General features: G+C 37.6%; 1 protein-coding gene and 1 pseudogene across 2 annotated transcripts in view; one reads left to right on the top strand and one right to left on the bottom strand.

Moving 5' to 3' along the window:
* EEA1 (early endosome antigen 1) overlaps positions 1-15,688 on the top strand; it is a 170,076-nt gene that overhangs the window by 57,037 nt on the left and 97,351 nt on the right. The window contains exons 3-5 of the mRNA XM_011933771.1: positions 7,545-7,672; positions 14,776-14,830; positions 14,921-14,986. Of these exons, the coding sequence (XP_011789161.1) occupies positions 7,545-7,672; positions 14,776-14,830; positions 14,921-14,986 (249 nt within the window). The remainder of the gene's footprint in view (positions 1-7,544; positions 7,673-14,775; positions 14,831-14,920; positions 14,987-15,688) is intronic.
* On the bottom strand, positions 12,999-14,163 carry LOC105507975 (annotated as a pseudogene). Its single transcript, XR_001001185.1, has one exon. The product of XR_001001185.1 is annotated as an S-adenosylmethionine synthase isoform type-2 pseudogene (transcript).

Genomic DNA, 15,688 nt, shown 5'->3' with positions numbered 1-15,688 from the left:
GCCCCCGCCCCCCCCAGCCTAAAAAAGGAAAGAAGGCTTTGCATATGAACAGTTATTGTCCCTACTGGGGAAAATATACAGCATTAGAACTTGAATCTCAGACTGTCTCAATTTTCGTTTTAATTCCCCCAGACTTAAGGAAGGTGAGAGAATGACATACTCTCGTAAGTAACAGTGGATCACTCCAAAAATATTTCTCAGTATGTGAGGCTGCACATAACAAAAGCTGAGGAGGGGAGCAAGTTAGGGGAAGCGCTGCCCATTTTCAGGCTGAAAAGAATTTCTCAGATGATCCTGATAATATGTTTTCTTTGAAAATCACTGTGGTATTCCAAAAACAAAGGAAACATAGCTTTTAAAAAGTATTTTATAAATCTTATAAAATAATGCAAACTTTTGCACCAGAAAGACCAAAAATTACTTTTTTTCTATGAGGTAATTATGTATATAAGAAAGCACTCTCACCAACATTTAGTTATTTGACACATTAATGGAGTATCTTTTATGTGGCAGATATTTTGGCAGGTGAGGGAGATAATAGATGAATAAGGTGCAATCTCTACCCCAGGGAGTTTCTGTGATCAGTATTATTTGCAAAAAGTGCAGTGGCTAATTCAGCATGAGAGGAACTCAGGAAAAACTTTGTAGGAGGACAGTTAAATGAGCGATTTTAACCGTGGTGGAGAAATGGGTGCATGTAGGATGATACTAATTAAACCGGCTGAAGCAGTGCAAGCAAAGATGGAGGCATAAAGGATTCTTGAAAGTCTGCTTAGCATTTTATCACATGTTATCCTTCTGGACTTTGTGGGTCAACTTTTCTTCTTGATGGGCTAGCCAAAATCAAAATTAGTAATCTCACCTACTCTGCATTTAAGGTAAGGGCTTTCCTTTTTTTTTTTTTTGAGTCAGCGTCTCACTTTGTCACCCAGGCTGGAGTGCAGTGGTGCAATTTTGGCTCACTGCAACCTCCTCCCGGGTTCAAGAAGTTCTCCTGCTTCAGCCTCCCGAGTAGCTGGGACTACAAGCGTGCACCACCACGCCCGGCTAATTTTTTGTATTTTATTTTATATTTTTTTAGTAGAGATGGGGTTTCACCATGTTGGCCAGGTTAGTCTAGAACTCCTGGCCTCAAGTGATCTGCCTGCCTTGGCCTCCCAAACTACTGGGATTATGGGCTTGAACAACTGCACATGGCCAGGGCTTTTCTTTTAACTAAAAGGATACTTGTTACAACAGGAGTACCTTAAGTATCTAGTTAAGGTAAGTTCTTAGCTGCAGTGGATATGAGAAAGGATTACAGATAACCAAACTCTAAGTATATTGAATATATTGTTTTTAATCTTAAGTAAATTGTGTTTTTTGGAAGTTGGTGACAAATTTGAAATGATTAAAGGAAATAAATGTAGCTGACTAGCTTTAGTGTATTATTGTTAGCTAACAGTCCTTCTCTGGAATTTATCTATCTAGCAACCTCCATCCCCTTGGAGATTATTTAGAAAAAAATAGACGAGTCTCATATATCAAATTGGTTTTCAAAGTCCATGAACTAAAGGTCATGCAGTCTGTTCATGGAACATCCCTGAGGCACTCATTCTAAACTTATTATACTTTTATTTTAAATGAATGGTGGGTTTTAATAAACTTTAAATAAAAAAACTACCCATCCCATTTATTGCAGGTTAGCATTCCCAGAGCTAGCATGCTAAGAATTTTTAGAAATGACCGTTGAAATATAAAGCAGGCGAACTATAAAATATGGGTATAAGAATTAAAGAACCTTGCCAGAATTAATAGGGTAGAAGACATCTATTCAGTGATAAATATTTATGTCTTGGAGGCATTAGGCAAAGGTTTAATGTCATCTGTTTGAGAAGGTGAGGAATTATACGTATTTTAGAAAGATTTATTTTTATTAGAAATGTCCCCAAATTTAAGTTTTATTTAAACAAGGAAATCTTAATCACATGGAAAATTCTCTTATGTGGAATAATTCTATAATAAAATGTGTATTACTGATTTCTAAAATTTCTCATTAGGAATGAATCATTTATTTCTGGGGTATTAATCTGGTAATTTTTGGAAGTTGTCAGAAGGTATGGTATACCTCAGTGTGATCATTAGCTTTCTGGAACTCTTAGGTATCTGGAGCCCAAACCTGAAAGTGGAGACAATAGTCAAAAAGCCACAGTTACAAAGATTAAATCATGTAATAAGGATGTAGCTTCTCTGAGGAACACTTTTTCATTTGCTTTCTAGTTATTAGCAGAAGTTGAGACACAAAAGAGAAATGACAGGCTAAACATTATACAGGTACATGTACTGTTGCACTAAAGGCATATCTACTAGTGTTGTACAACAGTGGGTAGGAGATCTAAGAATGCCAACAGATGGTTTCGAAGAAAATGAGAATAACAGCAGCTAGACTAACATCCTGACTGGGAGCATTCATTCATTTAGAAAACAGTGTTGAGTACCATATCTCTGGAGCCTAATGGCATCATTGTATTCTGATGTCCAGAGGCACATCCTCAATACTACTATTTGCTCATTTCAGGAGTCTCATAGGAGATTATTGCATTTATCACCTGTCGTCCCCTGCCCTTTGTTCTGGCTCTGTGATCAGAACACACGTAGAAGCCTTCTGTTTCCTAAATGTAACATGGCTATTCATAGTGTTTCCTGCACCTTAGTTTATGCTCCTCCGTTTGCTTAGAATGCTTTTTTCTCTGCCAGGTAAACTCCTATTTATTCTTTAGTACCGAATTCCAGTGACACACACTCTCTCTCTCACACACACACACACACACACACACACACACACAATGCAGCTGCAATGAGGATGGAGATGAGACACATATATAATGTGTATAGGTATTTTTGTAAAGTATTAACTGCTGCCACAGGTGGAGTTGGATACTTCTCCTGCGTTCCCATAATTCTTTATCTATAATTGTATTATACAGCATTGTATGGTAATATTTGTCTACATATCAATATCCCCAGAAAACAGTGAGCTTTGAGTCTGCCACATAATGTGCATAAATACTAAATGAGGATATACCTTTTTTTTTTGCATCAGCACTCAAGGAACAGGTTTTTTATTTATTTATTTTTAGTTTTTACATGCTCAGAGTACTTATTGCTTAGCTCATTTTCTCCCTTGGAAGATTTTATAATCTGTAAGCTATTAAAGATCTTCTGTTTTTTTGGCCAATTTTGCACTGCCAGGTTCTTTCATATTTCAGTGAATAAATATACAATATAGAAAAATATAGTATGTTTAAAGTACCACCTGTGGCCATTATGGAAATATGGATGAAAAAAATCCAATATGCTGTGTATTATAGTGAGTAAAGGAACTTGACAAGCTAATGAGGGTGTTCCTGGAGGGAAAAAGCAGTATACGCAAAGGCACAGAAGTTTGAAGTATGATGGCATGCTCAGGGAAATGCAGGTATTTAGTATTGAAATACGGTGAGGGAGTTAGGGGAATGGTTATGCAGAACCTTGTATGCCATATTGATGATAAAGGTTGGTGAAGGATATTGAAGAATCTATTTTATAAAGATTCCTCTGACAGCTCTGTGGAAGATTAATTAGGGAGAAGGAAGACTAGATATAAGAGCACTGTTTCTAATGTTATTGCAGTAGTCTGGACAAGAGATACTGAGTGTCTGAACATGAGTAGCTGCAATGAGGATGGAGATGAGAAGATGGAAAGGAGAAATGTTTATGCTTAATATTTTATTAGAAATGAATCAGAGGGAGAGCAGTGAGTAGTTTAGCCAAATTTTTAGGTTTCTAGTTCAGGTGAAAGGTGGGTGTTGGTGAGAAAAGGAGGTTTGGGAAGTGAGTCTTGCATTTGTTGTATTAGAGATGCCTGTGGGATGCAGGTAGAGATACATGTTAAAGATTCATAAGAATTCTGGAGTGAGTTCTTGGCTAGATAGATGGATTTGGGAGTCATCAGCATGTCGGTGATAGCTAAAACCATTGCACTGTTATATACCTGGGAGAATGTTGAGTCAGAAGAGGAGGAGATCAGTGAGAGAGCCTTGGGCAACAGTGATCTTTAAAGGGAATTGTATTTTGTTTTTCATAGAAGCAAAAGACGATGACCATTCTTATATGTAAAAGCTGTACATTCTCATAAAATAAAACTTACTTTCCATAGAACCTTCAAAGTTACAATGTATTTACTTGTTTCTTACAGTGCAGGAGCACCACTGCCACACACATTCCACTTTATTTTTGTATCTGTAATGGAGGGGAATTTTAGAATTGTGGTGTACTTGATGGAAGCAAAACAAGTTTATTTCTTGTTACCTTTAATTAGCAGAATTGTATGTATAATAATTATATCATGTTTTTGCTAATTCCTATTTTTTTTAATCTGTGATTTAATGAGTGACTACAAATACTCTTTTTTTTTTCTTTGAGAAGGAGTCTTGCTTTGTCACCCAGGCTGGAGTGCAGTGGCATAAACTTGGCTCACTGCAACCTCCACCTTCCAAGTTCAAGCGATTCTCCTGCCTCAGCCTCCTGAGTAACTGGGACTACAGGTGCGTGCCACCACGCCCGGCTAATTTTTTGTATTTTTAGTAGAGACGGGGTTTCACCGTGTTAGCCAGGATGGTCTCGATCCTCTGACCTTGTGATCCACCTCGTGATTTTTAGTAGAAACGGGGTTTCACCGTGTTAGCCAGGATGGTCTCGATCCTCTGACTTCAGCCTCCCAAAGTGCTGCGATTACAGGCGTGAGCCACTGCACCTGGCCCACAAATATTCTTTAACATATGAAATTTTCATGCACAATAGATTGCATGAGGATATTCTTGTGTATTAGGGTGAAAAATGGGCTGATAGTGTTTTCAGAATTAATATCCAGTAATATTTTTTAAAAGTCAAGATTTTGGAGTAAGGCCTCCTCAAAACCCTTGTTTGTGTGTGCATGTGTGTGTATGTGCATGTATGTGTATGTATGTGTGTAAAGTGTGGGGAACTACTTTATTATCTATAAAAACTTTGGAATGCAAATAATTTAAAGACTAATTCAAAATTGAGAGTTTTCTATTTATATTGGGTTGATGATGCTGAAGTATTATGTTATATATATGTGTATACACACACACACACACACACACAAATTTTTTGAGACAGAGTTTCACTCTTTTTGCCCAGGCTGGAGCGCAGTGGCACGATCTTGGCTCACCGCAACCCCCGCCTCCCAGGTTCAAGCAATTGTAGTGCTTCAGCCTCCTGAGTAGCTGGGATTACAGGTGCTTGCCACCAAACTTGGCTAATTTTTGTATTTTTAGTAGACATGGGGTTTCGCCCTGTTGGCCAGGCTGGTCTTGAACTCCTGACCTCAAATGATCTGCCTGCCTTGGCCTCCCAAAGTGTTAGGATTGCAGGCAAGAGCCACTGCACCTAGTGGTATTATGTCATATTTTGAATATTACCAACAATTTGATGGATACAGAAGTTGAGTAAGTAATTTTTTAGAGTACCAACACACAGTTGGAGAGAAAGCTGTGATTTGTTTGATTTGCCAGTTTACTTTGTAATCAGGTACCCCTACAATGTAAACTTCAGTGCCATCTTGTTAGTCATTAATTTAGTTTCATGCATTAAGGTATTTTTTCATATGTATATATTTTGCCTTCTCAGTTGTTTGAAGGCCAAGAATATATTTTGCCATTTGTATCTTGTAGAGAACTCTGATAACACTTGAAATTATAGCCAATAAATATTTTTGAATAGTCACTAAAAAGTTAGATAAAAGGGCTTCTTTTAAGTTAGTCATTTATAAGGTGAGTCAATGAGTTTAAGAGATAGTATAGCATATTAGTACATGGGATTTGTCTAGCAGACTTGTGCATCTTTTGGTTTAGTTAGGTTAATGATTCTAGGAAAGTAATGTAATTTTCTGAGGTTTAATTTCCTCTTCTATAAAATGGAAATAATAATACTAACAAAGTGTTGAGAAATTTAAACAAGGTTGAATAGGGAAAGCACATAGTATGGAATTTAAAAATAATCATTATTGTTATACATTCCATCCTGTATCTAACAGCTATCTGTACTAGTGCTTCTCAAATATTTTTGATAGCAACCACTTAAGAAACACACTTTTCTGTCATCACTCAAAACAAAAGTTAATAAAACATCCTTACTACATATGATGAACTCTAATATATTTTGTTATAGAGAATTATTATTTTAAAGTTGTGGCCAGGGCCAGGCGGTGGCTTACTCTTGTAATCCCAGTGCTTTGGGAGGCCGAGGCGGGAAGGTCATGAGGTCAGGAGATCCAGACCATCCTGGCTAACACGGTGAAACCCCGTCACTACTGAAAATACAAAAAATTAACCGGACGTGGTGTCATGCTCCTGTGGTCCCAGCTACTCAGGAGGCTGAGGCAAGAGAATTACTTGAACCCGGGAGGTGGAAGTTGCAGTAAACCAAGATCGTGCCATTGCATTCCAGTCTGGGTAACAGAGTGAGACTCCGTCTCCAAAAAAAAAAATTGTGGCTGGGCATGGTGGCTCATGCCTGTAATCCCAACACTTTGGGAGGCTGAGGCAGGTGTACCACCTGAGGTCAAGAGTTCTAGACCAGCCCAGCCAACATGGTGAAACCCTGTCTCTACTAAAAACGCACAAAAAATTAGGTGTGGTGGCAGGCGCCTGTAATCCCAGCTACTTGGGAGACTGAGACAGGGATAATCGCTTGAACCCAGGAGGGGGAGGTTGCAGTGAGCCAAGATCCCACCATTGCACTCCAGCCTGGGCAACAGAGTGAGACTCATTCTCAAAAAAAAAAAAAAAGTTGCAACCCAGTAAGTTCATTTCATGATTCATTAATGAATTGCAATCTAAAATTTGTAAAACATGGATCTTTATCAGCATCTTTAACATAGTACTCTAGTTGATAGTTTTAACCATATAATAATTCTGGGATTAGTTATATAGTTGTATTTGTTTTTTATATTTTATGGGGCTACACACTAATTTTAGGCCTTTACTGTGTTAGCTGTAGATTAGCAAGGAAATTTACTGACTAGAATACTGGTCTATCATTGTAGATATCTGAACTCTGTGGTGATTATGAATTACTTTTTTTCCCCTCAGTGATTCATCATCTTTTTTTTTTTTGTTAGCATTCCTGTGAAGTAGATTGGAACAGATATTATTTTACTAATAAGGATATCTAGAGAATGGAAGGATATGATGGCAGATCTTCTCAACTAATCTATATTAGAACTAACTTTTCAGATTAGACTTGGATACTCCAGCTATTAATTTATCTAACCTAAAGATGGTTGCAAGGGCTTTCTTTGTGTTTTGTAAACTTCAACTAGAATAGACAGTGAAGTATCTTTGTATGATACTAGAATTTGGGATTGATATCATAAGATATAATTTACCTAATGGCACCATTGGTATGATTAAGATATTTGATGATATTTAATAATATGCAAATTGTTGTTTCACAATATTAAATACTGTTTTGAAACTTTTTTCTGCCCCTTTCTATAGGGTTTCATATGTCCTCAGTGTATGAAATCTCTTGGATCTGCTGATGAACTTTTCAAACATTATGAAGCTGTTCATGATGCTGGTAATGACTCAGGTCATGGAGGAGAGTCTAATCTTGCTTTGAAGCGGTACAGTATGATAATTTTGAAGTATAATGTTATGGAATATGCATGTGATATCATTGTTTAATCATGATTATTAGCTTATGAAAATAGTAACCTTTTTGTATTATTTAATTTAAATCTGTCGTCATTTAGCATATCCTTCCTCCATTATTGTTAAAAACTATTCAATCCTTGACCAGTAACTATCTATGCCAGCAACTACAATACGGTACATAGGTTATGTTTTTAATGAAGATTGTGAGTTAGCGAAAGAAGATTAAATTATAGTTAGCATATTGTGTGTAATATAAGATACTATTTGCTTAGATGACTTTATAGTAAGTTGTTAAAATAATGAATTTAGCCAACAATTAAAATTTAATTTTTAATTAAAAATTTTAAAAATTCCATTTATAATCACCAGTATAGCAATAAGCACACGTACACATTGTATTTTTTGATAAGTTGTCTTCGTCATTTTAAGAAGTAAAAGTAAACTAAAATATAACTACTTAGAACAGCATTCAACAATATAACTTTGCATTTCTTCCGCTGTTAGAGAGAACTCTTGTCTTTTATCCCCACTGAGGGCATAAAAGCTTCACTTCATTGTACTTGTAAAAAATTATTTTTATGCTCTCCTAAAAAAAACACTTACTGGTTGATTAATCTGCTGTAACACAAAGAATACTATGTAAAGGAAAATATGATGACCACATAAACTTTGTGGTTGATAAATAATGTAGAACTATAAAACATGGCCATTTTAAATTAAAATATGTGGGAAAAAACTGTATTAAAATATGTGGGAAAAAACTGTATTAAAATATGTGGGAAAACCAGTGCTTTTGGGAAGAATGGATCTTCCTTTTTAATATGACTGTTAATGCTCTCGGGTATTTTTATGTGTGAATTAATAATTTTGGCCACTATTCTTTTGTCATTTGTTAGGAAATAGATTAAAAATATGTGGTTATATTGAATTGTAAATGTTTTTATGTTTAATATCAATTTAATAGAGTTGTGTTTCAACTATGAATTAGACCATGCCCAATATATGAACTTTTAACATAAAGGCATCCACGGTCTACCCTTGTTCTTCTTAACTTTTCATTTAGTGTTTTAGTTAATCGAAGCCTGACTTCTGCCCTACCATTCTCTGGCAGTAGCTCTGAAGGCCAACAGTAACCTGGATTATTTTCAGTTCTTATTTTGCTTGACCTCTGTTTTGATTATCTTTACTCTCTGACAATCTACCCAAAGAGCCTAGTGTTTAAAACTATAACAGTTTATTAATTTTCATGATTCTTTGAATTGACTGCATAGTTCTTTTGCTTTAAGTGAGGTAAACTGGGGTTGTAGGAAGACCAGAAGTTTCAAAATGGCCTCACATTCATGGCTGGAAGTCCATGTTGGATGCCAGCTGGGAGCTCATCTGGGGCTTTATGCCAGAGGCTTCAGTTGTCTTTCATATGGGCCTCTTTATATGGCTGCTTGGACTTCCTCACAAACTGATAGTTCGTTCCAAGATAGTATGTTCCAAGAGGAAAGAAGCAGAAGCTGCCAATCTTCTTTAGGCTTGATTCAAAATTGTCAGAGCATCACTTCTGCCATTCTATTGGATAAAGTAGTCATAGTGCCAGGTCAGATTCATGAGGCCTGAAGATAAACTTTGTCTTTTAGTGGGTTAGTGGATTTTGTGTATAGGAAAGGAAGAACTTGATTGTAGTCATCTCTGTGGACGATCTACAACAACCACTGCAAAATTTGGCTTTGCCATCTCTCCTTCCTTCTAGTCTTCTGAGATGACATACCATTGTGATAATTTTTTCTTGATCTGTTTTGTATGCTGCCGTTTCTCTCTATGGTCTACCTGGGGTAATATCTACATCCATAACTTCCTCCTAAACCACATCTCCAACCTAGAATTATCTCCCAACCTGCCTATTAGTTATCTTCCCTCAGATGTTCCCGAGGCACCTCATCATTGACATTTTGAAAGCAGAGTTTATTCTGTTTTCTTCTAAACCTACTGCTTGTCTACTCTTCTGGAGAATGGCAGCATTATCTTTCTACCCAGTTAGTAAAGCCAGGAAAGTAGGTGTGCTCATTTTTACACATCTGCTCCTCCTTCCCTCATCTGATCTATCATAAAGTTTAGTTAATTCTGTTTCCTTAATAACATATATTCTTTTACATTTTTTACTGTTGTAGCTTATTTTAGGCTTTAAATCTCACTCAGAAATGTTTTTTCATATTTATAATTGACTCGCTGTCTTTAGTCTTGTACTCCTCTAATTAATTTCTCCATATTGCTGCCAGAATAATATTCCTTTTTTTTTTTTTTTTAGAGATAGGGTCTTGCTCTGTTTTCCAGGCTGGTGCAGTCGTAGCTTACTGTAGCCTCCAACTCTTGGGCTCAAGTGATCCTCCTGCCTCAGCCTCCCAAATGACTGGGACTACAGGCATGGACCAACATGCCTGGTTAATTTTTACTTTTTTTTTTTTTTTTTTTTGAGACAGGGTCTTGCCATGTTGCCCAGGAACCTCAAGAAGTTCTCAAGGACTTCTCCCACCTCAACATGCCAAAGTGTTAGGATTGCAGGCCTGAGTCACTGCGCCCAGCTAGAATAATATTCTTAAAATGCAAATTTGAGTGATGTTGCTCTAAGTAATAATTTTTGCTGGCTTCTCATTGCTTACAGAATAGTTACTGCATGCGTTTCCATTTTTATCTTATTGTATCTCCTCTTCCCATTTTCCTACGCCTCAGTTTCTGACAATTGCATTCTACTCCTCTGTAACACTTTGGATGATATGTGATTATGAGCAGGATATGTCTTTTAGATCGAAAGTCCACATGACTCAGGTGGGTCATGAAACCTTTTTGTTTTAAAGCCCTCTGTTCATCACTTTATATGCAGATTTCATCAACATCAATCAAATATTTGAAGCTTGATGCATTAGTGAGCTTTTTTAGACTAGGTCTTTAAATGTATGTATGTAGATGTACATAGTACAAAATTCAAATTGTTCAAAAAAGTTTATGGTGAAAATTGAGCCCTTGCCACCCCTTTTTCCCTAGCCTCTTTTTTTCATCAATTTCTTATGTATTCTTCCAGAGATATTCTATGCTTATGTATTCATATGCTTATATCTACATATAAATAAATATATAAATACCTATAATTATATAAAAGTTAGCAATTCTACGTTGTTCTGTACCTTTTGTTTCTCTCTGTATCTTATGGATTCTTTCATATCAATTTGGATAGACCTATCTTACCTTTTTAATGATAGCATGGAATTTTCTCATTCTTTGGCTGATGACTATTTAGGTTATTTGTCATGTTTTGCATACTTATGACATCATGTAAGTTCCTTTGGAGATATCCTTTGTACCTGTTTGAGCGTATCTGTAAGATGAATTTGAATCCAGCAGGGAAAGATATGTTCCTGACATCCAGAATAATAATTCTTTATAATGGTGTTTCCTCATGAAATCTCTGTCCCGCAGAAAGGCCTAGAATGGTCAGTTCACCATTCTTTGTCAGTTTGACCCTTAGGTGAGGGGAACAGAGTGTGAGAAGCTTCTCAGACAGGAAAGAGCATGCCAGACCCAAAGGAACAGAAATAAGCAGTGTTGTCTGTGTGTGTGTGTGTGTGTGTGTGTGTGTATGTGTGTATTTCCCCCCTTTTTACAGAGCTTTTTCTTCTTTTTTTTTTTTTTTTAAGGTAGAACCTAGCATTTTATTTAGATCTTCATTAAACTGTTGGAATTGAGAACCAGGCGTGTGTAATAAACCTCCAAAAATAGATCCTGAAAGGCACTTTCTGCTTTGGGCAAGCAGTCATGGAATAAGCATGTAAACAAGCTGACTTCTCTATCACACCAGCCAAGTCAGCTTTCTCCATGGCCAGCCGCACCAGCTCTGCCCTCCCTTTGTTAACACTCAGCCAGACCCCCGGTAGGTCTAACCCAAGGTTTTTCTGTAGGACACCTTGGCCTACCTAGGAATGCTGGAAACATGTTGTTAAAGGGATCATGGTAATCATGGTATTGAGAGAAAAAAAGAATTTTGAAAGCTGCCATCTGAGGTGATGCCTTCTGTGTACTTACGCCATACCCCAGAATACAATAAATAAGCAATTAGAAAATGTTAAAATATGAAGGGATTTCCTTCTCCCCGCCAAAAACACTACTCTCTGAAGGAAGCTGACTTCTCTGTAGCTACACCAGCTGTTCAGAAAACTCATTAGACCTGGTTTTGAAAATAGAACAAAATTAAAACCCTGGGAGGAGTTATCGTGCAGTGTGGAGTACTCAGACTTTCTTATAAAGAAAAAAAAAGTTATCTGGTACCAAAGTGTGCAACCTACAGACCCTCAGGGACTGCCCTGTGACTTCCCTGTATGGTACCATAAAGGTGCCAAGTGCCTGTTTTTCTAGAGCTAGGAGTTGGTGAGGTTTGGCTAGTGCTGAAACCATGCATAGGATTGGTTTACTAAATTAAAACCTTACTATGTACGTCCTCCAAAATACAGCTGAAAGTGGAGAGATTTTGATTTGGTACTGTTAAAGAGGTGGCAATTAAGAGCATAAGCACCAGGGACATGGTTTAATGGTAACTGCCTTTTTTTGATGTCAGGCTAGAGCTCCAACTGGGAACTTGCATTACATGCAAGATTGATCAAATAGAGAACACTCCCTGACAAAGAGCTCATAATTAGAAATGGATCAAGTTCCAGGGAGGATAAGGGGAAGACTTCACATTCATAATAGAGCTCAAGACATTACAAATTCGTGCTGACAGGACTGTGGCATTGCCAGACAGAGGCTATAAGTGGAACTACATATACTTCATGTGCACATTACAAGGACATTTTCACCATCTGGTGGGAAAGTCAATGCAATTAGGACTTTGGAGCATTGGGTCATAGGGCACAAATGTTCAATTTTAAAGCATTATTTACTACAGTGTTGTTTCTAGGCAGTTACGTGGATCACCTGTGCTCACTAAATTCATTACAATGGTAAACAAAACACCTAGGGACAGAATAGCAAGCCCAACAAAACACCTAAGATTATTTACTACAGTGTTGTTTCTAGGCAGTTACATGGATCACCTATGCTCATGAAATTCATTATCGGTGAACAAAACACCTAGGGACAGAATAGCGAGCCCAACTTACCCACAAATGCTAAAATTCATGTCATTGACTAATGACTACAACTGATCAGGCACTGAAACAGGACAGGCAAATTTAGAAAGGAGGGCCCTTTCTCTCAGAGCCCAAAGCTTTCTCTGTTGCCTACGCCAACAAGTATGGGTGAAAAAGGCTAACACTTTCAATATTTAAGCTTTTTGGGCACTTCCCATGGGAAGCTATCCCTACCAAAGTGACCATAGGCTGCAGTCCTCTGGCTTCTTCAGATCCAGATCCCTGACAATGACCCTAGGGTGGAGATAAGAACAGTCTCTAGTAGCTCTCTCTCACTCTTCTGAGAGGTACCATAATGGAAAACGGAGATAGATAATGGATGAGAAACTCCAATAGAGTAAGAGACCCGAACAAGAATCCTTCTGCACAGACCTCCTGTTACAAGGGATTTTGCCACTGAATGAGCAGGATAAGCAACTAAACGGTTGACCTTAGTATAAAATCCTTTCATGAAAAGACACCTCCTCCGTGAACACCCCAACCTCCATAAGTGTCCACAATGGTTTTCCGTCCAGTCGTACAAACCAGTGTCATCCAGAGCCCCACCAATAACAAGTCTGCTGCTTGGCTGTAGGTGGTAGATTATATCCTCATCAAGGTATTTTGCAGGCACAATGGCTTTGATGACTTTCTCCTTTAGGGCATCTCTCATCTCATGAAGACAAACCTCTTCATCATGCGAAACAGTTATAACAATTGTGTGGACTCTGATGGGAAGCATAGCATCTCAATCCTGCATGTACTGCACAGTAACTTGAGTTTTAGAATCAGGGCATAACCAAGGCAAAGTGCCATTATGGCATAGTTCCGCCAGTTCGGCTTTAAGCTTGTATGCCAAGACAATGGTTAAAGGCATACATACACTCCTCAGTTTCATTAGTGGCATAGCCAAACATCAAGCCCTGGTGTCCAGCACCAATGTCTTCTTCATTTCTGTCAAGATGAACACTTTGAGAAATATCTGGTGACTGTTCCTCCAAGGCTGCCAGCACATTACAAGTCTTGTAGTCAAACCCTTTGGAAGAAGCATCATATCCAATGTGTTTAATAGTTTCACGAACCATTTTCTGGTAGTCAGCAGCAGCTCTGGATATAATTTCCCCAGCAAGAAGGATCATTCCAGTTTTAGCAACAGTTTCACAAGCTACTTTGGCATCAGGACTTTGTTGAAGGTGGGCATCAAGGACAGCATCACTGATCTGGTCACAGATCTTATCTGGGTGGCCTTCCCCCACTGACTCTGAGGTGAAGAGGAACATGCCCTCCTCAATGAACACCTAGTGGAAGCTGCTGAGCTCCTGTTCATGTTGGTGTTGGTGGCGGTGAGTGGAAGTGGCGTTGAAAAGGAGCAGCAGCAAGACGGCGGCTGCGAAATGTGCAAGCTGCGGATGGCATTCTACTCAGAGCGTAGAATCAGGGTGTAACCAAGGGTGGTGCGGAGTGAACCAGGGCTTTTTCTCAGTGTGAAAAAAAGAAGCCAATGTTGATAGAGCTAAATGAGTGAAGGGGAGAGTGATAAGGCAATGACTAGATTATGCAGATTTTATAGTCCATGTTAATGAGTTTGGATTTTATGCTAATTACAATAGGAAGCCATTGATGCTTATTGTTAGTAAATTAATGGGAGACATTTTGCCTCTTGGCTCGGGCACTTAACCGTCAGTTTTATGGTTATTTCCATGAGAAAATGTTTTTCCATTTATAAACAATGAGCTTTACAAATAAAATTGTTTTTCTAAGGGCTTTATATATATGCCCTTATATATAAAATCTTTCATAGTTTTTTTTTTTTGGAATTGAAAATCCTATAATGCTAATATACAATTACTAGCCATGATTTCTTAAGACAAGTTTTTTAATTAAAGGACGTTAACTATTAATTCCTTCCCCCCATTTTTATTTAGAGATGATGTAACACTGCTCAGACAAGAGGTCCAAGACCTACAGGCTTCACTTAAGGTAAGAATAAAAATTGTTAGACCTTTTTATTTTCAGTGTTTCAGGTAATACCTCTTTTTAAATTTACTAATTAAAAATCTTTTTTATTAGGAAGAAAAATGGTACTCGGAAGAATTAAAGAAGGAATTAGAAAAATATCAAGGGCTGCAGCAGCAAGTAATTGCTTTTGAATACTTAAAGCATGTTTATTAGTTGTTTATTTTTATTGTTGAAAACTAAATACCTTTTTGCAAGCAGGTGGCGGCCTGATATAAATAACTTCCTAATAGCCTACAGTGTATAGTCTTTGTAATTCTGATAAATGCAAACAAATATATGAAGAGTGAAGATGTAATTTTTTTAAAGGTGTACCATTAAAAATCAGTTACTAGATGGGCCTATGCCTGTAATCCCAGCACTTTGGGAGGCCGAGGCAAGAGGGTTGCTTGAGCCAGGAGTTCAAGACCAGCCTGGGCAATACGGGGAGACCCTTGTCTCTACAAAAAATTTTAAAATTAGCTGAGTGTGGTGCCATGTGCCTGTGGTCCCAGCTACTTGAGAGGCTGAGATGGGAGAAACGCTTGACCTCTGGATTTCAGGGCTGTAGTGAGCTATGATCTCACCACTGCACTCTAACCTGGGCAACAGAGCAAGACTCTGTCTCAAAAAAAAAAAAAAAAAAAAAAGAATCAGGTACCTATATGTTGTTTTTTTAAAAATCAGGCTATATTATTCTAATTTTTTGTAATATATCTAAATGGCCAAAAAAAATAAGAATAAAAAAAAGTTCAAATAGTAGTGAGTCTTCAAAGCATTTAAGTTTCTGACAAATTGATAATGACTAAAGTGTCTGTTGGTAGGGAAAAAAATATTACTAGC

Source organism: Colobus angolensis, unplaced genomic scaffold (assembly GCF_000951035.1).
Source record: "Colobus angolensis palliatus isolate OR3802 unplaced genomic scaffold, Cang.pa_1.0 Scaffold10, whole genome shotgun sequence".
Classification (NCBI taxonomy): domain Eukaryota; kingdom Metazoa; phylum Chordata; class Mammalia; order Primates; family Cercopithecidae; genus Colobus; species Colobus angolensis.
This window is presented reverse-complemented; position numbering and strand designations above follow the sequence as displayed.